This window comes from Varroa jacobsoni, unplaced genomic scaffold (genome assembly GCF_002532875.2).
Source record: "Varroa jacobsoni isolate VJ856 unplaced genomic scaffold, vjacob_1.0 scaffold_1364, whole genome shotgun sequence".
Lineage (NCBI taxonomy): Eukaryota > Metazoa > Arthropoda > Arachnida > Mesostigmata > Varroidae > Varroa > Varroa jacobsoni.
In genome coordinates this window covers 237,039-262,605 of record NW_019214266.1, presented here as the reverse complement: position 1 = coordinate 262,605, position 25,567 = coordinate 237,039, and the positions used below count along the sequence as shown (strand labels likewise).

At 41.2% G+C, this 25,567-nt stretch overlaps 1 protein-coding gene across 1 annotated transcript in view; it reads right to left on the bottom strand.

The window, feature by feature from the left end:
- Nucleotides 1-9,068: 9,068 nt before the first annotated feature.
- Nucleotides 9,069-25,567, bottom strand: part of LOC111269214 (uncharacterized) — a 109,501-nt gene continuing 93,002 nt past the window's right edge. The window contains exons 5-8 of the mRNA XM_022848652.2: nucleotides 21,948-22,112; nucleotides 19,194-19,917; nucleotides 15,212-15,379; nucleotides 9,069-13,470 (exon numbers count right to left, since the gene is read on the bottom strand). Coding sequence (XP_022704387.1) covers nucleotides 13,067-13,470; nucleotides 15,212-15,379; nucleotides 19,194-19,917; nucleotides 21,948-22,112 — 1,461 coding nt within the window. The 3' untranslated portion in view covers nucleotides 9,069-13,066. The remainder of the gene's footprint in view (nucleotides 13,471-15,211; nucleotides 15,380-19,193; nucleotides 19,918-21,947; nucleotides 22,113-25,567) is intronic.

Genomic DNA, 25,567 nt, shown 5'->3' with positions numbered 1-25,567 from the left:
ACGTATATTAAAATCTTGAAACTTTCCAAAGCTAACGTGTCCGAGCTGAACAAAATATGAGGCGGAACCTCATTAATCTTTCCAGCCCGTTTCCGCCCCATGTTTCACTTGTTCGACACATGACCACAAATCAACAAATGATTCCTAACATGCCGCCATATTTTCAAGCTACACAAAAAACAAGGCTGGAAAAAATTCAAGTCGGGCCTGATTCATTTATCTTGGTCATCACTTGAATCTTAGTATTATCCGTTTGGTAGAAGAATGATAACAGGATGACATGGAATGCTACTATTTGCTACATGAAAGATCGGTTCTCCGCTTACTCACAACTGTATTCTAATTGCTTATGAAGCGCAAGCTGAAGTTGGAAACAAAGGCTTCATTACCGACAATAATTTAAAAATATTGGCTATTCAATGCACGCTAGCCATTAATCCACCAGTGCAGAATCGTTTCTGTCGTTGATGGCCGCGATCGTCATTTAGATATTAAGCCTAGGTGGCAATCGGATATCTTGTTGTGAAATGTTCATCGATTAAAAAAATCATCCCACCTGAGGCAGTAAGATTAGCAAGAGGTAATCCGAAATGGTTGGATGCTAGCAAAACTAGCTAACTGTGACGTGAACGCACCGTTTGTTCGGAGTTTGGCTTAGACCGATACTCATTGCGTGTACATCTCTGAATGCACAGAAAATAACTGATACCGGCTTGCATTTCGCCGTGAGCCGCACGTCCTCATATCGCTGGACAAATTCTGTACGAGGTCGATTTGTGCGCTTTTTTGGGCGCGGTGGGTGAGACGGTAAAATGCTGGCTGATAGACCCAACAGGGCTGGCTGGTCCCAGCTCTGTGAATCGCGTCCTTGACATAAATGGCGTGAGATGTTTTATGGGTTAAATGAACGTTCCTCATGCGAATCTGTGCCATACGGCGACATCGGCAGCAGTGACAACTGTTCTGGTACCTTATCGATGTTTCCCTCAAAGAATCGCTTAGCAGGATGTGGCATACTGGACAAGCTGGTACGGGTATGCGCGATATGCAATTATCTCCAACGAGCAAACAAAAACCAACGTTGGATCTCAAGTTGATCCGCCGTGCAACTTCAGATTTGCGGGCCTAGTTAATCGGTCTAACGATATTAAGTGCTCAGCAGGGGCGAAGTTTGCTTATCTTCTTTAGCCTAAGAGTCTGTTTGCATTGATGGCCTGCTTGAAGGAACGCTACAAACGGCCAGCGGCCTGGTAGCCTCTGCGGGCCGTTTGTGACATTGGCTATCCAGCCCCTTTCGTGTTTCCGTCTAGTCCCAACCTTTGCGCTCACAGCTAATCAGTCCCGAAGAATCCATATTCAAACGTAGGAGACCACGGTCGAATGCGTCAAGTCAAGGCTGGGAAAATGACACTGATTGATCTTTTCGTTTATCGACGTTTAAATTGTTGTTGTAGTTGTTCAGACATCGCCTCGAGCACTGATCGGATGGAGCTGGATCTGCGTTATTTACCTATTACCATTGAGCCGTCCTCTTAATCTAAAAGATGGCTTAGCTGACATCGGACGAGGCAAGACAGCTGTAAATGTAATCCTTAAAATAAACCGTGGATAAGCAAATTTAGACCCTACAAATTATGTAAAACATGGACGGCTGCCAACAGATGATAAGCAATCATCCATATTGCATCGCACATAGAAATAAGAGCTCTAAGGTACAATACATATACGAAGTCGTTAAGCGGGTATAGTGTGGTAGAGGCCATTTGAATACGCATTTGAATAAATAAGTAAATTACAACGTTTTTCTCTATGGACTCCTAGTAACAACAATTTTCGTTGTGGTTGTTTTTTTCCAAACTATGCAGACGAATTTTATTAGGGTACTTTGACTAGGCCACTCTACCGTCCATAAAGGCATGTTTCTCTATTGATATAAATATCGTATTATAAGTTGAACGAAGCACAGATAAAAGACTAGACTCGAGAGAGATTAGCGAAATGAAAAGCACGGAGAAATAAGCTAAACACTTATATAAATTCTAGTACCGTATTATTATCGAGGTCTGCTAAGACAGAAATCAATATGGTGTTGGCCTCACAAGAAAGAAAGTTTAACATCAGCAAGATCAATCATGCAAAACGGTAAATAAACATGTAGAATATAAAATAAAAAAAAAAACACTGGCATGTATAGGCATCAAATATTTTTTATTAGTAATAGGACAGATCGTAGTTAATACTATGGTACTTACAGCTGACCTCGAGTTCTTGAAACGGTCGACTTGATGACGTATGTTTCCTTCCCTCATAGCTGTTTGAAAATATTTAGATATTTTCGAATATGATTCAGGACCCTTTTGCTATTTCGTTTTATCACAAAGTAAACCATTTATAGGTAGAGTGTTCAATATGCTCTAACTCCGCCTATGCCCCATACTAACTGTAAAAAAGTACACCCAACGTTCACAACATCATAAGGGCTCGGTGATTCGATATACGGGTTTCCTGTAAAAGCTCACGTTCATAAGCATCTACTAAATGGGTGCTCAACAATCGGATAGAGAGATCTCGGTAAGCAAAACAGGCTCGAAAATTGCAGAAAGAAAAACAGTTATCAAGGCAGCGTTGATATGGAGCAGGGAAGTAGAAACGCTCAGCCTTTGGTGGGAGCAAAAGACAAAAGCCGACGGCAAAATACATTACGCACTGCTCTATAGTCAGGCTTCTCTTCTGATCTCGTTTTTCTTCCTGTATTTGTTCAGGGAACTACTTGCAGGAAAAAAAGCAGAGATCCACGGGCTACATTAATTCTACTGAGCTACGTTGTTACTGACTGTTCGACGTGTCAGATCAATGCCAGTCCATCCGTTCGTCTGCGGTCTTCCGATCGGTCTCGTCTGCACTTTTTCAAAACCAAAAAAAAAAACATTGTCACCTTTGGCCAACGAAGAAAAAAGGCTAAGATTCAGGAGAAGGGCGAAGCTGCAAAAGCACTTGTTCAAATAGACAAATCTACAAAGAAACGGGCAGTGGAAGACGAAAGCGAAAGCGGAACGTATTTCAGATAGGGGGTGCAGTTTTACATAGTCCTCTTTCCGATTTCGTTTTCCAATTAACTACCTCTAATGCTCTCTATTTCTGCTACCCTTTCTTCTGTTGAATAAAAATCTCATGCACAAGAGAAAAATCTATTGAGAGACCATTTTTCAGCGACGGTTTTGATTAAAAGAGAAAAGGCGTATTCGTGTGTATTTTATTTAAAGGTGCACTCAGGCATTAACTTCCATAGCTCCCGCAGGCGAAGATCTGAGCCTGTGTGTGATACACTGATTCCTCATATAGAAGCTATCAGATGTTGTTGATGCGTGGCGCCGGTAACCCCATATGCCGCCATTGCCATAGGACAGCTCCCTTAAGCGGTCAGTAAGACGGATTAAATAAGATAACAATGTAAGATACCTATACATAATATAAAGACAGGCACAGGAAGAGGCAATGGTTGAAAAAGAGAAAAAACATGCCGGACAGCAAAGCAGTGCCCTTGAGGTAGAGAAGGCACGCCGGTCTACTGCATGAAAACTGGCACTAAAAGCAAAGACACCAGCAATAATAATAATGATCATTGTTATAGTGTAGTTGGTGGTAACGTTTTTGCTTAGTACGCTCAGAGGCACATAAAATGGTCTAAGTCCGAAACTGGGCATAGACACATCCCGCTTCGTGTTAAAGACCCATCGCTTAGAGCAACATGGCAAGGCACCAGACGTGAAAACCGGAACCTGTAATAATAATTGTAGTCGTATCTATAAACACGAGCTGTTGTGCAGTTGGTATAATACCTCTAAACTAAACAAAACTAAAAAAAAAAAACAGTTCTTAGTCCTTCCTACCAATGTTCGATCCTATGTTCTTTGTCATTTTTTCCTCTACTATACTACATATTTGCCTTGAAAAAAAGTGTAGTTTTTTGTAAGACGGCTGTTATTGCTAAGAAGTATCCGTTCAGTAGGACAAACAAACTTTAACAACAAGATAATAAGTGATCATACCTACTTTTCGGTATGAATAATAGCAAATTAATCGTAATAACCGGTAATTTTATCATCAATATAATATTTAACATTATTCTATTAATGCAGTTAACATGTTAATGGCTTCCGCTTTCTTTCTTGATCATCACATCTCATTAAAAAAGAAGGATATGTCCGCGCAGTTCCCGAAGTTTTCTAATCCTTCGTTGGCTAAAATGGCAGCAATAGTAGTAAGAAGGGTTTCGCGAATTGCCGCCACCACTAAAACTGCTGGACTTAGCTACAGCACGGAGCTCGTTTTCTACATTTTATTCGATGTTTTTGGTGATGGGGATAGTTAGCTGGTCGTAAGTTCTACAAAGATGAAGTCGTGGCGAAAAAAGAACCTGGAAATGTGGATGCAGGTGAGTCGGTTGATCTTCACTGTCTTCCTTATCGCCTATCTATCTCCATTTATTCCAATGGGTGCCAAAAGGGGTAATCTCCCTGCACTCCAGTGTCCACGGCTTTCCGAGTGACGTATAGAAGATTTCGCAGTAATCGAGTTCTAGATAGTCCCAGAAGTGGGCGTGCGTGTATATGTCCTGTCTTCGATGCGATTAAAAAGCGCGCCTTGATGTAGTCGGCTCTGCCAGAAGAAACTTTGTTGGTTTTGAATAATTAGGTTTTTGAACGGTAGCAGGCTTGCGTTATATCAGATAGTTTGACAGTTTTCGTCAGCGCCTAACCCTTTATGTCCTTTGCTTTGTTTCGTGTACGGTGAACGAAAATGACAGAAAATATTTGAGCCTGCGCAATCTATGCAACGACAAACGTTAATGGGCAGCTAGACTGGCTGACCCTCAAACACATGTGACCAGTGGAAAACTGCATAAAGACAGTGCATAAGTAAGTGCCTGTAAGTAATTCCTCTAAAGGCTTGATTTTCTTCGAAAATAGTCGCACTCAGATCTTGGGTAGAAGTAGTGAACTGTCGATGAATACGAAATCGTTCTAGATGATTGCCTTTGTAGTTATGACTCTGTGTTGTTGGATGCTACGATAACAAGATCCTGTTTTTAACCCTTGTTTCACACGTAGTAGCGACTGAGACTGCGCATTAAATAAGGGAATATACTTGATATATATACCTTACTAAAAAAAATATTTTAAAAAAAAACTAAGGCTCGATGATAAAGTACGTTGAGCTCAAAACATGTAAGTCTGCACGAGGACATGAGTCATTTGGCGCCACGTACGTGCTAAAACAAACCATCAACTGAATAGAGAAAGTGACACATTCGAAAGCAAACACAAACAGAGGACTCTGTTTGTGTTTGTGTATCTCTGTTAACTTTTCATTTATATCTTGGTGTCTTTCCAGAAAATTATTACTAAAAATAATTTTCAGAGTATTGGTATACATAGGAAAGCTGGTAACGCGTTCTTACCGAGATATCTATATTCCTCGAAAATTTCAAATTTTATACATCCATATGTAACCTTCATGTGGTTTTTTCTTGAAGCAGATACTGTCCGACATATATGCCAGCTGCGCCAATATGCCAGGACAAGGGATAAAACTGAGGAGCAGGCTTGTCTTCGATGATGTCCGTCTTTTTTTTTGTGTTTTTTGAAAAAAAAAAGTACTATTGATGAAATTCTATTTGATTCTAGAACAACATGCATTCTGAAGTAGATAGATACCCCGTTTTCGTCTCAAAGAAAAACTCAGTGTTGCATAATAACCTAAAGGTTGGCAACGGTTAGGTGTTGGGTATCGATTCCACAGATGCACAAAGATCTGAGCAAAAGTAACGTTTGCCAAATCTTTAAAATACTGTACATATGATTAGTAAATGATTTAACCTTGCTTTACATATATATATATAGTGGTCTGTTTGATCATAGTATGAAAAAAGTATTGCCTCAAACTACCTAGCTATGACACTCGTCGTTTGTAAACATTATCTACATACCAGCCTCTAAAAGATAAGTGTATTTATTCAATATTTATAACGCTTTGACAGGATATATATCTTCAAGGACATAGCGATTTGATAAGATTGATTGTAGAATCTACTTGTAGGTTTATTTCCAAAGTCTGGAAAAAATGATGCCAATACCTCTGCTATGAGATATGTACCCATGATACGGCGGAGGCCAACCCTAAGCCCTACGCCTACGTCGGTCGATGAAATGTCGTTTAGAAAATCACAGAATCTCATATACGAGATCTGAAAGTTGCCAACGCTGCTTTTGTCCAAAGTTGCGCAGTGTAGTCCTTTTTTCCCATGTGATTCTTAACTTCTTTCATGCTACTAGTGTAATTAGTGAACATACAATGTATATAGAAAGGCGCTATAATACACACGTGCTACGTTTGCTCACTCATATGATAAGGATTTTCTGCTGTTACATGCCCCTGTTGCTTTTAAATTGTTTCCTTGTGTCCTACCTTCAAACCAATTGAGATTTCTCAAACGACCACTATCCGAGGACTTCTATATGTTTAGACGACAACTACGGCCTCATAGTTATTTTGCGTATACGGATATCTGCGACAAGCCAGAGTCCACAGAAGCAGTCAGTTTAGTCTCACTAAAAATACACTGATTCGGTGTATGGAAGTCAATTGCATGCATCCTGACCCTAGCAGATCGTCACTATAGGGCCATAGTAATCCTACGAAAGCGAAATAATTCGTTGGCGCAGCACATGCCTCTATTATTGGGTAGTTTTTTCGATGTCCTTTTTTTGGCCTACTAGAACGAAGGAAAAATTCCTCAAAGTCCCGCCCGATCCAATGTGAAAGATACGACATGTCTTGCGATGGCGAACTGTGCGTAAACGCTCACTGCGATTGATATAGAAGAAATTCGATGAGTTTTGCCATTGATGGGTTCCGTTAGTTAAGGACCTTTTTATTTTTTCGTAGTTCCATGGCAGCCGTTAATGAAAGCTGGACTCGTGTTACGGCCTTAGACTCGAAGGGCATCGGTCTGACGCAAATCTGTTGATATGGAAACGTCAAACATTGTCAAATATACGAACCGTCCTGAGAACGATGACTGTATTGGACTAGACAGTGATCCTCTCGTCCTGATCGAATCAGAGATTTCCGAGTTCTTCGCTATTCTTTCGGCTCATCTTCGTAGATAGATACTTTGCTACCCCGTATCAGTGCTTTTAATTGCTAAAAATACTGGCATGCATCATATAATTACCACCGGTATCACAATATATCTATATCCTGATAACGTTGTAGAGGAAAAAAATTGTAAATTGTTGGAATCTCCTAGAAAAAGTAAGACCAGAGATATGAACAAGGTTCCGAAGCCGAAATTAATTCATGTGAACTGAGTAACGACAAACAAAATTACCTTGAATTACAGAAGATAATTACTTTCGTCAAGCAGGTAAAAATTGCCAAGGGAAATATCTAAATATAATAAAAATTCCTTCACGCAAACGAGACGATCACTTCTACAAAACTTTTCTATTAAATGTATGAAAATTGCACCTGTTACGCATACAATCTGAAAAGCTAGAGATATTCTTGTCATATTTTCTCGATTATAGTTGTCCCCATTAGGCAATAAAAAGAAACTCGCTTTTAGAAGATTAGAAGATAAGCAATAACAAGGTGAAGAACAAACACACCTGACCTGGTCTGCGTGAACCTGGCCTAAATACTTGAAAACGTGTCAAACAGCACAAAAACATACCACCGCTTCACTTGGATCGCACGAACGGTTTTCGTGATGCCTAAAAATATTACGAATCAATGAGAACCGTATTGCGTTTGGTAGAAGATCTGCAATTTCTCCAAAGCCGTAATCAAGCAACCAAATAGTCAGGTCGCTGCATTTGAGCGCGCTCCATATAATAAGAATTAGAATATATGGTACTCTGTCAAACTGCGGAGCAGGTGCTCAGTCAACAATTCAAATATCCAATGAATCTATTCACTATACCTACCCGTGATAACGAAAAATGTCCAGGATATTGTTGAGCAACATCTACCTAAGTCAATCTCAAGAAGGCAGACGCTCAAAGAGCGATAGACTAAAGAATAGATAGCATTCGTAGAGTATCGACCTAGATACTCGTTAAGGACGTGAGAAATCGAGTCATGTGATTTGATTTTATGGTATTTTGTTGATAACGATAGCAAGAAAAATTGTTGCTTAGCCAGCCTTTCCAGTACGGGCTGCATCATCGTTCCTTTTCAGTTACCTTTCACATAAAGGTAATGCCTATAACGTAGTCAACTTACTCCTATTCAAGGGTGCATACGTTAATGTTCAATGATGACGGGATGACACTGGTGGTAAGTGAGCCATCCTCAAACCTACCTCGTCATAGACGAGGGATTAAATTTCGACTTACCAAACTTCCGTAGCGTAACTTTAATTACATCTCGGATTGGTCATATTGTTGACTTGCGTCAAAGGAATCGGAGCGCAGATGTGTCAACATCAATTTTATTATAGAGTTTTACTTAAAAGTGAGATAACATCTATTCAATTTCTTTTGGTCAACTAATCTATCTGACGGGCTCAACTGGATGAATAAGTAAGGTCTCGCTACAATGGGCCTGTTTTCGATTCAGGCACGTCTAACTGACGTCGGCCCAAAGCTAAGGTCGAAGGCCGATGCCAACGTGTTAGTTCTGTTCTCAAAATTAAACTATGAACGTCGATAGGACGTTATTCAAAGGCCGACTAGAAACTGTTGTATTAAACTGTCTAGTCGAAGTGTGTACTACTTGAGTAGTTCGTTAGATATATTTTCCGTTATCAAATCCAAGTAAATGTCGTCTATGTAATAGATATTACTTTCTACTTACTTTTTCATATCTGGAATTGCAATCTTCAGATGACGCACCGAAAAATCCGAAACGGAGAACCTAAGCCAAAGTCCCTAAAATTTATTAACACTAAATCTACAAACCGATTTTTAGTAATAATTCATTTTGTATTAGGATTACTCTCATTTTATATCTTCGTGCCTCCTATTTGTTCTTGCCTACCTAGATAATAACAACACAATAACGACCTTTGTTGTTTGAACACAGGCATCAGTGTTATTCTTTGTTGTCCATGGATGTCGTAATACGTTGTCTTCTTTTTTAATTGTTGTTTCTTTGGCACGGAAATATTTACAAAGGAAATCAAATACTCTGGCGGGAAATGCGTCAGTAGGATAATAGTAAGTTGAATGTTTTTTTTTTCTAGTTAAGGTTTTTTTCGGTTTGATTGCTAGCTGATTTGCCAGCACCGTCGACCGGGTGCATGTGACCGTAGTAACTGTCGTTTCTTCAATCTATCTCTTAATTTTGCTCTGACAATCAGTTGATCAGCTTGGTTAGCAGTCACGTCGTCTACCTTTCCTATTACAGGTTACGGGAAATCTGAAAGTAGATGGAGCTGATTCGGGATGGTTCATCTCGGCTAGAAGGTCGGTGTGTATGTACAGCCTGTTGGAAGCTGGCACAAGGTATCTGCCTCTGTTTCTTGCGGGGTCTCGGTAGCAGGGTAGAGGTTCTGAGAGGCGTTAGAAGTATTAACGATATATCTAGCGACAAACTAGCGATAACTATTTGAGTTTGGGTTACGAGCCATCTTGCATAGGCACGAATTGTCACAAACTTTCGAGTGGCCCCCTGTTCCAACCGCGGAGGTGCCGATTTTACTATACGTTTGCCCCACTAATCGTTAATCATCCACGAACCATCTATGAGCTGTTTAGTCATGCTAGGTTTCTGCAACAAATGTTCATTCGATCGAATGTGTAACATTAAAATTATTTTGTCATTATGATTATCTCTATTCAATTCCTATGATTTTTCTATCTTGAGAAATATTCCAAGGTACCATGTGTCCAGGGGCCAATTTTGGTTCCGTGTAAGGTACTATTAAGACGGTATGCAACGAAAGACCTAGTCATATTGTAGATTCCGCAGTCTATTTCCATCGTCCAGCATAGGTCCCTTAATACAAAGGCCTTCTTTTAGGCTCAGACTACCGGTCAGTGGCCTGTTACGTGACGTATTACATGAGCTCGAAACTTACGATTAGTTAGCAACCCAACTTTCACCATATTTCGGGCAGTTGACCCATTAATCTTTAGTGGCTGGCCACTCGAAGTTGTTATCACCATTTTCAACAGTTATGTGCACCTTAATTATTGTCTCCCCGCTAACCTCCATCGCTACCGCCGTTAACAATCTCATAACGTGAGCTCTCTCGACCTTTATTTTCAGAGAGAACAGAAAATCTCACAGCGAGCATGAACTTCCCTTGATAGTAATCTATCATATATATAGCCGCATCAAAAAAGAGCATTATATTTATATATCATATCTAGTGTGTATATATATATATATATATATATATATATATACCATGATCATTTGTCGCTGGCGCTTCAGCAAATCGGTACCCTCCTGTTCCATGTATATATATATATACACACACACTCGTTACTAACTATGCATATATATTCATATATCTGCAGCCATCCCATCAGAATTCTGATGAGAATGCGTTTCAGTACTGCCGATGCTGCTGAGATCTGTTGTTTTTATCTCAGTCATTTAGTCAATTGCTAAGGAGCATATTTATATAGAAATCACCAATCGTATGATCGTTTCAGGTTAGTCTGCTAACGTTGTTATCCGAAAGAAGCTATTGTTAATGATGAGTGTGATTTACGGATCTGACGATGATCTTGCATGCTTTACATATGGGGAGAATTTTTGGTTTGTTCGTATATTTTTTACTGTTGATAGTTTACAGAGAGGACATTGAATCGCTAGTATTGGTTGCCTTTCACACAGTGACACCTGCCAGAAGTCGAAGCTATCGCGATCCCTTCAAGGTCCGCCGTATCAGATACATTGATACAGTATGAACTAATAGTTTACAACAATGAACCAATCGGCCACACGTCGCGCCGTCATAGAGCGCGTGCATTGTAAATTCGAAGAATGGACGAAGAAAACCCAGATCTAGCATTACAGATTGGGTCGTATTGCTTGCAGAAGCAAAAAACTCGTGTCGCGAGCTATACTCTTATTTTCATCTAACTTGAAACAAGTCAGCGAATTCGCCGCACTGAGAAAACGAAGCTTCGTTTGGCGCTCTTAATATCGGCTTGTTCTGGACCTTGTTATTAAGCCTGACCTTAAAAAGAATAGAATAATACACATTTGGTCAGCGTTGGCGAACCACCTCTCCGCTGCACGCACCATTTTAAGTATATTGTACGCAGTCATATATTCCTTACTATCTTGATTTTTGTTTTCCCCTTTCAAGTCTGTAATAATTTCTTTTATACCCATCCACTGATTGGTTCGCTACTGCGCTAGTTGATTGTCATCGGTCGATCGAAGTTGTATAACTAATTGGATTGTAAGCGTTTTTTGCTTGGCCTTATTTCGGTGACTCATTGTATTTAGGTCGATTCGTATCCTGTCGTTGTCCTTCGACTCCTTTATCTGCTTATTCGAATCGTTTCGCCTTGTTTATCACCATGTCATGTCCACTCTTTTACCTCCGTCTTTATTCGTTTTGTATTCAATTTAGGTACGAGGATTTTTTCTTATTTCGAATAGGTTTTTACCTTATTAGCAATCCTTATCAACTCAAGTTGATGAGTTATGCCAGGACAGCATCACCAGTGACAGGGTGGCGTTCGCTCAATTGTTCAAATGCCCGCAATGTAATTTTCCGATCCATGAATGTTTACTATAGGCGGGACGAACAAGTTAAGGTAAAACTTCTAATAATAGAAATAATAGATGTCCTACACCGAGTCTGTGAATCGAGACTACCTGTTCCTAAGTGACCTGTTCCAGCCGCGAATCTCAAATGCGTACACTGTTATTCACTGTTACGGTACACGTATACGCAGACAGCGGGGCGCTTCATTATTATCATCATTGCTTTATGAAGATATAGCCAGTCGCTGGTAGCGTTTCACTCGAGCCAAAAAGAGATGACAGCAGTGGATCCCTATGAAAAATAGTATCCTTTTACGTATCTGACGTTCACCGTGTCCTTCAGCTTGATCGATAGTAGAAACCGGATTAGATTCTAATCGTTTCTAATTCGGAAGCTTTGTTTGCTTAATCGTACTGCGCTTAGTTACACAGGTTTCAGCCGAAAACTTATGCCACCTAGCTTCATTGGCCATAGTGGTACGACGTCGTTCTCAGATTTGGTTCATTAGAAGGTGCCTAGAAGTGACAGTACGAAAGTAATTAATCTACATGTAACACTTTGTCGGCTTGAAGATGTTGAAAAGATACCATAAATTCACGTTTTCCATGGTCTGCAGGTAACGGGCGATTTCATCGGGCAGCAAACACTATAGTCTAACGCGATTCACACAAGGCTTTGTCTGTGCGCGAAGTCCTTGTTCCCAAAAGTACCTTATGCACGTTCGGCATGCATCCACTGGTTGGCGTGCGTGCCTTTTGCTTTGCTGCCGACTGTCTGACTGGCGGCCGCCCGAATGGGCAAAGATGTCTTCTCTCTAAAGACAGGACTCGCAAAAGCGAGCCGCCATTCCTTACTTCTGCCACGTTCACCGGGCGAAGCATCCCACGTGCATACCTAAATATTGCTGTTTCATACAATTTGGCAGGCGACCATTCCCATACTTCCTGTTTGTTTAATTTGCATTCGTTTGGCGCGTTGGTACGACTTTGGTGTCCACTCTTGCTACTTCCGTTCGATTCCGTTTGTCTATGGACGGGACTAACTAACTTAAGATTCATTGGATATTAGCTCATACTTGTAGCAGTGGTATTTCTGATATTGTTAAGTAAGACGAGCGATTCGTAAGCGAGACTACGTATCATTGTCGTTCGCTTTGGGTTCATTTTTTTCGTCTTCTTTGCGTCCTCTTTTCTTGCTTGCTAGATCTTTTTTGCTGTTTCCTTTAAATGTATCGTTGCCTGTCTGTCTTTCGTTTTAACTTTTTCCATATCTTCGTCATGCCATTGTCATCCTTTTCATGCCTTTCATTCTTCTACGACATTGACTTTATACGGCAGTGTGGTTCTTTGGTAAATCGAAGACAAAGTAGTTGACATCTTCGTCTTCAAGGCTCAGCGGCTCGTAAGGCCCGTTACTCCTCAAGCTGCTGGAGGGTTGTTCCTCGGGACCGTGGGTGGCGATTGGGGTAATGGTGACATGGGCCGAAGCCCGGGAAGAGCTGACAGCCGAATTCAGCATTTTCGGCTCAATCACGTGCATCATCGGCTTGGCACCTAACTCGCCCAGCAATGAACTAGGCATCAGGAATGAGGACACGCTATTGTGGAGTTTATGGTCACGGAGGGTGTAGCTCCGGTAGCTCTTTATGAGGAGGAAGACGGCCACGGCCAGAACAATCAACGAAGCTAAGGCCGCCGACACGCCCGTTGTATAGTCGCCACGTACGCACCCTACAAGCCACACATAGAGTTAAAGACAAATTAGTATAGAAACGCAGAAAAGCACAACAAAGTATACGATACGCGTTAGTGGGAAGCGAAGATAGAGTGCGAGAGAAAGTTAGGAAATTAAAGAATATGGCCAGTTCAATCGATCCGTATACTTTAGGTCCGAATAAACGTGTGTTGGCTCGTACTGAATAGGCTAAGCAAAAGGCTGACTGAACGAGACTAGGCAAAACACTAATTAGCGTTTTCTGGCGGAGGGTTTACAGTACAGCGATATATACCCTGATTCCAAATCCCGCTACGTTCTAAATCTACATTTAGGACAAAAGGACCCTGCACAAAGATGACTCCGCGTTGAACGACCCTTTCGTTATGTTACACTATTCCTGTACCTCTAGCACGATACTTCTATAGGTCTAATTCAATCAGGCAAACGAAATTAGGGGGGTAACGGGGCTAAACGCGTGGATTACAGGCTTTCGGAAAATATCATCGCAAAGATGTCATCCGATATAAACAAATAACACAAGGGAATTCACGCAAATTCACTGTGCACGCACAGGTAGGCGTCAGTTGTGAGAGGATTACTTGTACGAGAAGTATTTAGTGTGAAGGAGGAGCGCTGACAATTGGTGATGCGAAAGTGCAAGAGGAGCAATAGAGATTGCGAACGAAACTAATTGCTTTCGAAAGCGCAGCCACAACCATACATACGCAACATACATAACTAGAGCCCCTTAAATTGCAAGCCCCTTAAATTTGTAACGAGAAGCACTGCATTGGAAATGCAGCCGCTAGGAAATACCCCCCCCCCCCCCCCTCAGAGTTTATTAAATGGTATATGCTCATAGCGTCTGTGAGAGCTATAATCTAAATTTGGTAACAATAAAAAACACTCTTGAAAAGATTTCTGCTAATCAAATAGTAGGTGATTTTTAGCTGAACGTAATCTTTTCTTAAGACACTTCTTTCGTACCCTTAAGTGTTAATTAAAAATACAATACTTAGGAAATATAAACTGGATGGATATTTAAATTTAGAAAAAAAAGAGGCTTGCTACAGAAAATGGTGAGTTAATCAAATCAAGTACTGCCATATATCATCTGACCCTCTAAACACCCATCAGATCAAAAATGGAGCTCTAAATATCGCTACCTATCGGAACTTGAAGCTCGACCACCATAAAAAGACGGCGACGATCATGTAGGTTAACATGGCTAGGCGCGCTTACCTAGCCAGCTATAGTGACATGACACTTGCGGGTAATGTCAGCAGCAAGGCGAAACTCGCGTTGCCTGTTCCCGTCAATTCGTTTGCCATGCATGTGTTCTAGGGTGCCAGGCCCCTATTTGGTGAGCTCTTGTTCGAGTAGTAACGCTCTATTACAAGGGGAGTCATCTTTAGAACTCTCTAGAGCCCTCCTAATAGTCTCTGTTTTCTACAGGAGCCGTTCGCTATAGAAACTCCCGCCTCAAATAGCCATTTTCTTCCCCTTCTATGGTCTTCAAAGCAAGGAGCTCATACTTTTGCAGAGTCACTCCAAACACAACCTAACATAGGCTTCAGTGGGTAATTTAGCTTTTTCTCTCTTCCTCTTTCTCTCTTTCTATCTCTATTTCTCTCTTCAGAAGCCGTTTTCTCTATCGGAAACGTTTGAAAGCCTCCCCTGCCATGATATGACTTGACCCTGCGACTCGACACTTCCAACGTCACCTGTCATCGCTGTGAACCTAATCACCCTTACCATGACAGCTTTCAAGGGCGTGTAACTTGGCAAACTGGGCGTGGGCAGTCTCCACAGTAAGTTGCTGGGTGCGGATCTGCTCGTGGCCAAAAAGGCTGACCCACACATGGTAAACGCTGTTGCGCTCCACTGAAATCGACGTATTAGTAGAACATGTCAACAGGTCACCTAAAAATAAAAAAAGATGAGGAAAACAAATAGAAAAAGGAAAAATTGCACATGAAACAAGTTAACTTATATGTGAATGAACGCAAGCTCGACTTTTGGTTAAGTTTTAACCAGGCAAAGAATATATGCAGTGAGAAAGAATGCTCATTTGAATGTGTCCTGCTGGAAGCTCCACAGGCAACGCAGGTCGAGGCGAGCATCATCTTCAGCGACAAGCGCCAGCCAAGTTGTCCATAAAGAATGGTACAGTCAGCGACTGGCGGTGGAACATGAGATGAACGTAACAAGTCAATGCTGATCGCACTATGTAATATGTCCTCTCTCTTTTGTTTTGCCTGATTCTCTGTCAGACTTTCGTATCTCTCATGCAATCGATAGCGTCGATGAACTGGTCCTGAAACATCGACATTGGTCGTTACTCAGAGCCACCGCTTTAGTTTAGGTACCAGTCAGAAGGCGCTGGAGGAGTTGCGACAGCCGAACACCACCAGCGAATTACTAGCCGGCGCTAACCATTTGTCATGCCTAATCGGATCGCTAAAACGAGAGATGCAGATGAGCAAAAGCAATGGCTTTTAGGGCTATACAAAAACGACAACGGGTAAGAAGATACAGGAAAAATGCGCGAAAGAATGAATAGAAGGAAAACTGGCTACGCGGATCGAGGTGAGCTATTTTGATCGATTGCAGTAGTAACAATAGCGGAGGCATCCATCGATATATGTGTATATATATATATATATACACATATATGTGTGTGTATATGTATATATATATATAGGCAGACGGTGGATCCTGTAGGGGTCACAAGGCCATCATTACTGAAGCAAACAATCTATGCCGTGAACTTAATGAGCTTGGACAAGTGGACTAGGGATGCATTCGATGCTCTTAAATGTGAAAGCCGAGCCTGTAGAATTAATTAATGAAGATCCAGGTTATTACGGGTGAAATGATAAAAAAATAGTTTGATTTAATGAGTAAATGAATCTTGAGGTGGGGTTTAACACTTCGTTTAAACGTGTTTCCGCCATTTTCTAGCAGATGAGCGCATAAAGTAATTAGACGACGCCAATGATATGATTAGGATAACCTTCCTGAGCTAAAGAAGTATTTCGTTCAACAAACATATTTGTCCGGCCAAATTTTATAAATATACATAACATTTCAATACCTTCTAATTTTAATCTTTTCCGTTAAGCAGCAGAATAATTTGGTATTGTACTCTAAAATAATAATTAATTGGTAATTGGTAATTATACTCTAAAAAAACTTCGTTTTTATTGTGAGGCCCATCATCTTCGGAGACATAGAAGCAAGGTTGTCGCTTAACCAATGCTTAAGGCATAGAATTCCGGGGCTTTTCACTGTGCTCATATGCTGTGTATATTCTTTAAGAAACAAAAATATATACATCTATATGTATATGTACTTTGTAAGACTGGTGCAACTCTCCATTGCTCTGTCAAGGATAGGTTGAGCGGAAGTAGGCTTAATAAAGACCGCGTTAGCTGTTGCAGTAACCGCATTATCGGAACAAGAAACCGGATTTTTTTTTTTTTTTTTGAACTTCCAAGATAAATATTACGCTTTAGCACAAGTCCGGATGTTTGCCAATACCTCGCCATAAGTTAAATGAAAGAGCAGGTTTTAACAGATCTAGGTGCTTCTATTTAGCTTAGCCGTCCTAGCTTAAAGTAAAGAATGTTTATGACACTGAATTAAAGGACTGAAATCTACCTTTACACCGGGTAATAGACCTGTTCATCACATTGACAAACTAGACAAAAGGGGGTTGTTATTTCGGCTAACCGGCTAAAATCAGCGGTTGCTTCTAACCGAATTACTTTTCCGAGTAAAAAATGAAAATAGTAATTAGAAAAAAGATCACAGCGTAGCCTTTATCTGCTTTCTTTGCCCTTGACAGGCGCTGGTAATTGAACTTCTATTGTAGCTAGTCAAAGTATACGTCCTTTTTGCCCCTCGTATTTGCTTTAAGCAGGCTATATATTCAGCCTGCTTTTTGCTTAACCTAGCTTAATTTTCGTTTGCCTCGAATCTCCCTTTAAGTCGGTGCCGTTTTGAGTTCCCATACGTCTTTTACCTTTTCCTCGTTGTAACTTCGTTTTCTTTAAATAGAAACTGAGTTTGCGTTACCGTCAGAGTTTAAGCTATCATCAGAGGGTTCTGGTTTTCATACCACCCGTCCCCGATGCAGCCCCTATCATCAGACTTTGAAGAATCTAAATTCAGTAATACAATTTGCTCGTTTGTCTCGAGAAATCGTTCATAATTTCAAGAATACAGAAGTCTGTTGACAAATATACCTGAGTGAATCCTATAATAGAGCAACAGCTCTAACCCTAACTTGGCTTTTCTAAGCCTATCAAGAACTCACCATACTAAGGGAAAGTCCGATTACTTCCACCGATCTTAGGTACATGATGAACTCTGGCGTCTTTTTATTAAATATCCAATTAATTCTGTTCCTACACCTTATTCTTCAGAAAAAAAATAAGATCGTAGACACAGCAATTTCAAGCAAGTCAGGAAATGACCTTAAATGATCTAGTTATTCTATAAAAAAGAAGCTTTATGATGTGAGCGGGAAGGCTGATAAAAGTCGTTCCGATTGGCAAAAAACGCTGTTACATGATGGACAAGAACAACCCCCTCACAGAAAATTCTTCCACGGAGTCGCTTGAACTGGAAGGACAAGGTCAACATGGCTGGCTATCTTAAGAAAAAATTAGCCAATGACCAACCCGCGATGACCGAAGAAGTCTGCGGACACACACATAGCATCTGTTGTTTACAAAAAATAAATAGACGTGTGTATTTTCGAAAGTAATTTGGTACATTTGTACTGATAAGGAAGCAGCGATGTTATTTCGTGCACAATAATAACGTTAGATATACGTCTTCAGTTAAATTAAAGATGGACGCACTAGATCGCAAAAGGACATGATATGCTGTCATTGCTATCTTGCGACTGAAATCTTAAGTATCAGCTTCATAGAATTTACAAGCTGAAGGCCGCAGGCCAACACAGTGTTGCAGTTACCACATGTTTAAGTTATGCAGTGCAACTATGTTTTAGAGACGAAACGCATTTAAAATTCAAATAAAGTCCATCACAACATATTTTAGTCCTATTGTGTACAGAGGAAAAACTCTGACCAAAGGTAACATATTAGTGATATTCTTGTCCGTCTCGAGCGGACGGACTAGTCTAACCTGAACATTTTAAGTTTTGCGTTCGACACTGCCATTTGGCATTGTTTCAGGCGGCTGGCTTCCAGCACAAAAGGAAGTCTGTCTGCGCATCTCTCTACGTTTCCTGTTTTACGTCCCGTATCGTCGTTAGGCAATCCATCAGAGACACGGCCAGCTTTCTCTGTGTGTGGAGTTGAACCTAGATTATAACGTGTCCCTAAGATTAGCACGCAAAATCATTACCTGCTAAGCTAGCACGGGACGCGCTCGGATTAGCCTACCACGACTGAACTTTTTTCCCTGGTTCGATTGTTCGTTTCCACCCAACAATGAGGATATAAAAAAAATTCCAAATGCGTCCCTATCCGAATAATATCAATATTAGAACAAAAAGATCCAACACGTTGCAATGAAAACCTTTCTCGGAGCTTACATCTCCCTATTTATATAAAAGAGTAATAACAAAGGAAGGTAATAAAAGCTTGCCATGCTATCTTTTCTCCGCAGGCAGTCATCTATAGACATAATTCGCTCATGGGGTTATCTCACTTTTGTAGCCACAGCAACAAGCAGAACCCTACGACCCGACCTCACTCACCTGCAACCTTGTCTACTATTGCGGCCTTCCATGTAACTTTGTATTTTGTGCACGAACCATCTTCTGACGAGTTTACAAACGGATCCCAACGAATGGCCGCCTTGAGCACCTCGGAGGATAAGCCGACTTTTCCATCTATCAAATGTGGATCCGCAGTAGCTCCGATGGCCGCTCCGGTCAGACCGTTACTGGCTAGCGACAAATGAGTACCGGGTCCCTGATGGATGGCATAATTGGTTGGACGAGGTCTCGACAGACTGATCAGCACCGGTGCAGGAAATAGTTCGAGCTGCGACGTAAATGTGTTGCTAACCTTGTGAGTAATCCCGGGTGTCACAGAGACCGTCTTGTTTCCGCTAGCACCCTCAGAATCGCTCGAGTTATTCCCAGCGTCGATGGACGCTTCGGCATTGGACGCTGTGAATGTGGCGATGGCGACGTCGCTGGCGTTGATCAGCACATGGCGATTCTCGAAATTGATGCTTGTGGCGTTTCCCAAGGCGAAGCCAGACTGCGGCGCACTCTGGTCACCGCTGTAACGGCGTCCGTTAGAGTCACGAGATCTTTCCTCTGAGCCGATTATGTCGGTCTGGCCTGTAGCGGACGAGGCCTGCTCATTGTTATTGCTGCGGTTGTTGTGGGATCCTGTCAAGGTAAAATGACTGTCGGAAATGTTGTAACGTTTGTGCAGGTCGGTGACGTGAATGCTACTTATGATCGGTGGCTGTGGGTAGAAGGAGAAGAAAAAACAAAAAAAAAATAGATGCAAGAATAGATTAGTTATACTTAAAGCTGTACGTGCATTAGATGATTCATATGCAGCAGTTAAAATCGTGAGCATAGGGACGACCCAAATGCATTCATACTATGTCTTTTGTAAAAATTATCGCAATAAATCTGACTGTTCTCATTATTTGAACACAAATGCGAAAGGGTTAGAACGTGTTTGACAATGGTTAGCTTAATGAAAAGCTTAGCTGTCAGCTTGACAGTTATAATGAATCCAGATATTGTCCAACATATCATATATATATATATATATTGACGAAGGACAATGCATCGATAAGAAAAGGCACAATTAAATTAGAACTCAGGTTCGGTAATTGACATTGGTCAAAGGCAAACTCGTCTTGCGCGTCCCGAGAGATTGACGTTTTAGCTAATGGGCCTGGACGACGGTGCGTCAGGAAAGCCTTTGCACAAAAATCGACATAGGTGATGTCCTAGCTATTTTTAAATAGAAAAAAAATGATGTTCAAGTGATTTCGGGTTGCGAACGCGTAGACGGTTAACTTGTCCGAGATGGATTAATTGTCCCAATCAAATAGCATCATTTTCTACCATTCCAAATATATAACTACGTTATAATAGTGGAAGGATACTATAGGATATAGTGGATAATAGTGGATATACGTATATTACGGAAGGTAGGCAATCGTTACTCGTTATCGCAAATACAGTAAACAGAAAGTGAGTTCCTTTTTCTTGAACGTAGAATATAGACCGGAAAAACAGGTTTTTTTTTTTTTTTTTTTAAAAAAATACGCCCTTTCACGCCGATATGTGCTTCAAATGAAAGAGACTTAAATAACCCAATCGAAGATTAAAAAAAAAAACGAAAGTTGAAGGAAGTTATCAAAGCTGATGGCACAACAGCGGCTGCGGAAGCCCGAAGTTGATCAGAATTTGAGTTTTCGAATGCCTCCGGCGTTCCGTCCGGACTAAACCAGCAAGTCGTCCGTTTCAAGCAATCACCACTGTTTGTCTGTCTCATTGGGCGCAAATATTGCCCTCTTCTTTTCGAACAAGCGTAACAGGCCATCTCTACACGAGAACAAATCTGTTACAATTTAGCCAACGATAGTAAAGGCCTATCTATCGTTAGCCAGCCAACTTTCTTTCGACTTCATGTTTCAGTCCTTCGTTATCTTTTTTTCCCCGTAATCGGTTACGCGAGAGTCGTATCGATTTAATATGTTTCATCCCGTGTTCATTTCATGATGAGTGTAAATGAAGGGAATATATACATTCTATGACTATAATTCCGTGTAGTTCATGTTAAGGCGTACACTACATTTTTGTTCTTGACCATCAGCTACGCCCTATGCGTGACCAAGTTTTAGGAATCAGAGGGTTTTCTCCCCCTAGAAATCTAGTTGGAGCGGGAATTTATCTGGGGTATTTTGTTACGTACTTGAACCATCGCATCCGTATCTTCGATAGCTTATCTTGCAGGCATTAGAATAACAGGTAATAATAGGTGATGTAGAGCGTTGAAAAGATATTAATAAAAAGTAGAATAAAAAGGAATAATAGGATAATTTTTCAAGTAAGTTGTTCAAGTTAGTTATTAAGCTGGGTCGTATAGTTAAACAAATTAGACGAAATAAATATGCTGCCCGCGCTCGTTCATCCACAGAAACAACATTTGACTTTCTGTTCTAGTTGCACTGGTATAATTTTTTATTACTTTTCATCATAAATGCGATTTTGCAGAAACTTAACGGATCTGTAACGATGTTGATACATCTAGCATTAATTTCGAACGCTGTCCGGGATGAAGCACAAATGCTGAAGACTATCTTGAAAACATGATTAACACGTCTTATACATCTCGATCTATTCAGTTTATTACGGATAAGATCGAACAGTGGGCCTGGGATCTTCCTTTAACTCGAACTTTATACACAACGTTGTATTTGGATATAGGATTTGTTTCGAGGAGTTACATACAGTATCATTGTCCATACTTACATGATGATGCGCTCCAACAGAGTGGCATCGATTTGTGTGACGCTTTAAGTGCTCGGTGTGGACGTTCAGTAACGAGATCTTCTTCTCCGAGTCGACGGTTGCCAGGCGGATCGTGCAGAATTTGTCCAGGTACGTATCATCTATGGTGATGTTTCGGTAGTATGTCTAGAACGAGAATAAGACGCAATTACATATATAGTAGTGGGTTTTGTTAGTGAACATAAAAATAGATAAGACCAATAAAGGTACTGGACATAGCGCTTACACGAGTTCAAGCAGCCATTCACCAATAGGAGATCATAGTTGTTATTATTATCATCTTCGTATCGGAACTACTACCGGCTTTACATTTTAGACTAAATGAACGAGTCTATTGCAAGGAACCTACTACAATTGTTTAAGTATCTATAGAGCCTCTCTATAGAGACTATAGTCACGAACAGTAAGACGAAAAACAGTATCGATGGTACTTGCTTAATGGAACTTGGGGCAACCAACAACAATGTTATTAGACATGTTTTTATTTTCCTACTATATATTCGAGTGTCTATGGCATATTTTCATTGTCTCAGAGTCTGCGCAATAACTTGTTTGATCACTGTCGAAAGCAAGTGTTCGCCTATTTTTCTCCCTTGTCAGCGGCTGATCTATGTATTTCCACAAGGCATAACGTAGTGCATAGGACTGTCATTTGTTGTTATTTTACGGATGTTACAGAATATAAGTATAATTATTTCTACACGTTTTCTTAAACAGGGTTAGGAACGTTTTTTTTCCCCACAGCGTCCTTATCTTCGTGAGACAATTCTTCTCTATGCTCCTTAATGCGGGAGATTTCGTCCTAGCAAATAACTGCTGATGGAAATCTTGCAGTTGCGTTCAGGCCCAGCGCGTTTCCTTCTCTCGGTGTGTGTTAAATATGTGAAGACAAGTTGCCCCTGACATTGGCGTTCTGCAACTGCACTTTCAAGGATGCTGGACAAGGAGAAACGATTATTTGATCTGTGGCAAGGGAGGGGCCATTCGGTGTCAGAAGCTTGCTAGGATTTTAGAGATAGCCCCGTTGTAGCTCAAAAGGTAACGTATCTTAGGGACATCTTGAGGCCTAGATTCGAACCCGGGTATAGACAGGCATCGTTTCGTGCCGAAAGCCGGCCGTCTGTCCGATGAAATGCCTAACGGCTATGTAAGACATAAAACTCGAAACATAAAGGATCTTTGAGGTAGGCCTGCTTTTCGCCACCGAGCTCTCTCTATTTTTTCTCACGTCTCGATATTCGTAAGACAAAATTATTTGTTTGCCAAACATAGATGCCGGATCGTCAACAACCGTTGGCGGCTGAGAAACTCGCTGAAGATTGAAATGCCACCCGCGTCTGCCCTGCCGTCAACTTTTCATGACGCCGCGTTTCATAACAGCTCTATGAATGTGAACTGCACGTGACACAGACACATATGATGATGCATAAAAGCAAACATATGTTAGACTCAATCCTACAAGATAAGCCAAGAACGAATCCGCGCGAAAGGAGACTGTAGAAAATCTAAGCTCGAGTTGAAGATAGTCTGTGTCGTGATTGAAGAGAATAATATGTTTTAAAATATACACAGGTGGAGGAAGTACACGATGAGGGGTTCGATGCTACTAGTTATAGCTCCATTCCATACGTCCCATTATATATACGTGCGGATGTATGTTGTCATAATAAAATCATAGGGGAATACGGAACTCATGGTTAATGGACAACTACCACATGCATAGAGGTGTGCGGATCCATATGAACATTTACACGAACGAATGAGCGGCCATTTACTTTTAGACGGAAAATGGCTTTGCTTGGTAAACTAGACTAGTAAGTGAATGAGGAGCAATTTTTTGTTTCAATCATGGTACACCCAGTAATTGCTTGCATGCAGACAAGTGGTTGAAATCACCTGCTTTCAGGTTTAGTATCGAGGACTTATTTTTATTAAAAACATAACCGGTTTAGGAAAAGCTATTTAAACATAGGTCAAGTCGACAAGGTCGTCACTTCAAATTGTGATGCTACGCGAACCTTGATATTTAGTAATTCATTCATAGAATTTTTTAGTTTAATTTTTCCGATATTGTCAATCTTTGTAAATGCAGGAAATAGTGTCCGCAAGGATCTCTTGCCAGGCAAAAAAAAAATCGGGCAAAAATTGACATACATATTACTAAGCGAAATTATCTGTTCACAATGAAATTCGCGTGACGACATCGTCTCGAACACGAAAAATGAGTGCCCGTATCGGCCTTTTTACGGAAGGTCGAGAACCCCGTCCTATTTCTACTTTCTGCTAAGCGATGCGGGTGTGTGCAACTTAAATTGACTCGACTTCTTGGCTATTTGGAATTTTTATTGCTTCGTGTCTATAGCTTGCTAAGCCTGCCAAAAGTTGACCGAGACCAGGGACATTTCAGGCCACTACAGGCTACTGCTATGAGCATTTGACCTTCATCGTCATTTTTCTCACTACTGCTACTGCCACGGCGCCATTCTCTTTCTCCGGTGCTGTTTCATATCTTAACGTTTTGGCATCACGCCAGGCTGTATCTGCGGCAGTCCTGAAGACACTGCTTTCGTTTATACTCCAGACACACTAAGTGCAAGACACATAGGGGAAGGCTTACAAGTCTTGGCCAAAGTTTTGCCCCATTGCTGTCATGAACCAAAAATCCAGTCGCGTTGTTATTTTGTAGCTGGCGCGCCCTGGGTCGGGCACTCAGGTTGTTATTTTGACATTGCGACTTAGCGTGTCTGACCCATTTCGGGGTTTTTATGGTCCAAAGAGTGAGTCAACGCTTCACTGAGCAAAGCTAAAAATCGGTAGCTATACCTTCCAGTACCCTTTTTACTGTTGTTTCTCTAGCATAAGGAGCAATCGTGGTAGTCGCAAACGCAGTAAGATCGCCTCTGTTGCCGCTATGTGACAGAAGCGGACCTTGGGGGTTGTCAAGCTAGACTAGGTTAAACCGAGTTGCTGGGAGTCCACGTGGGGGAAAAGGGTGGCGCCGGGGACAGCATAGGGGTAGTTGGTAGAGTAATCAGCCAGAAATGACGACGAAGCGAAGCGAAGCACATATCATCGCCTTTGAAATGGATATATTTCACATAGATGGATGTTCCTTCCGCACTCCACGTCAAGAGTCACGAGTTACGCGCTATGGCAGAAGTGGCAATGCCATTAGCAACAGACGATGTCTCAGAAAAACCAACTGCAAGGCACTTTTTTACGGTGTACGACATCTTTGCTTCTACGATGCCACTGTTGACGCCGCCGCGACTAGGATCAGTGCCAGAGTTCATGTTACTACTACCAAGCGCTACTACAGAATAAGAAAAACAAATCCGTGGAGCTTTCGGCGTGGCCAGACGATGCAGTGGAAGCATTTTTAGGACCGTTAGCCTTCAAATTTTATCGGTTCAGCCTCCATACCTTGATCATCACCGTCGTCGGATTCGAGCGAAACGGCCGAAAACGGCAGAGTCCGATATTATTAAACTTCAAGATCAGCTTCAACTCGAATTTCGATATAATAGAGCTGCCGCGCGGCGAAGAAATGGACGCGCAATGACGATTGGATAGAATAAGCG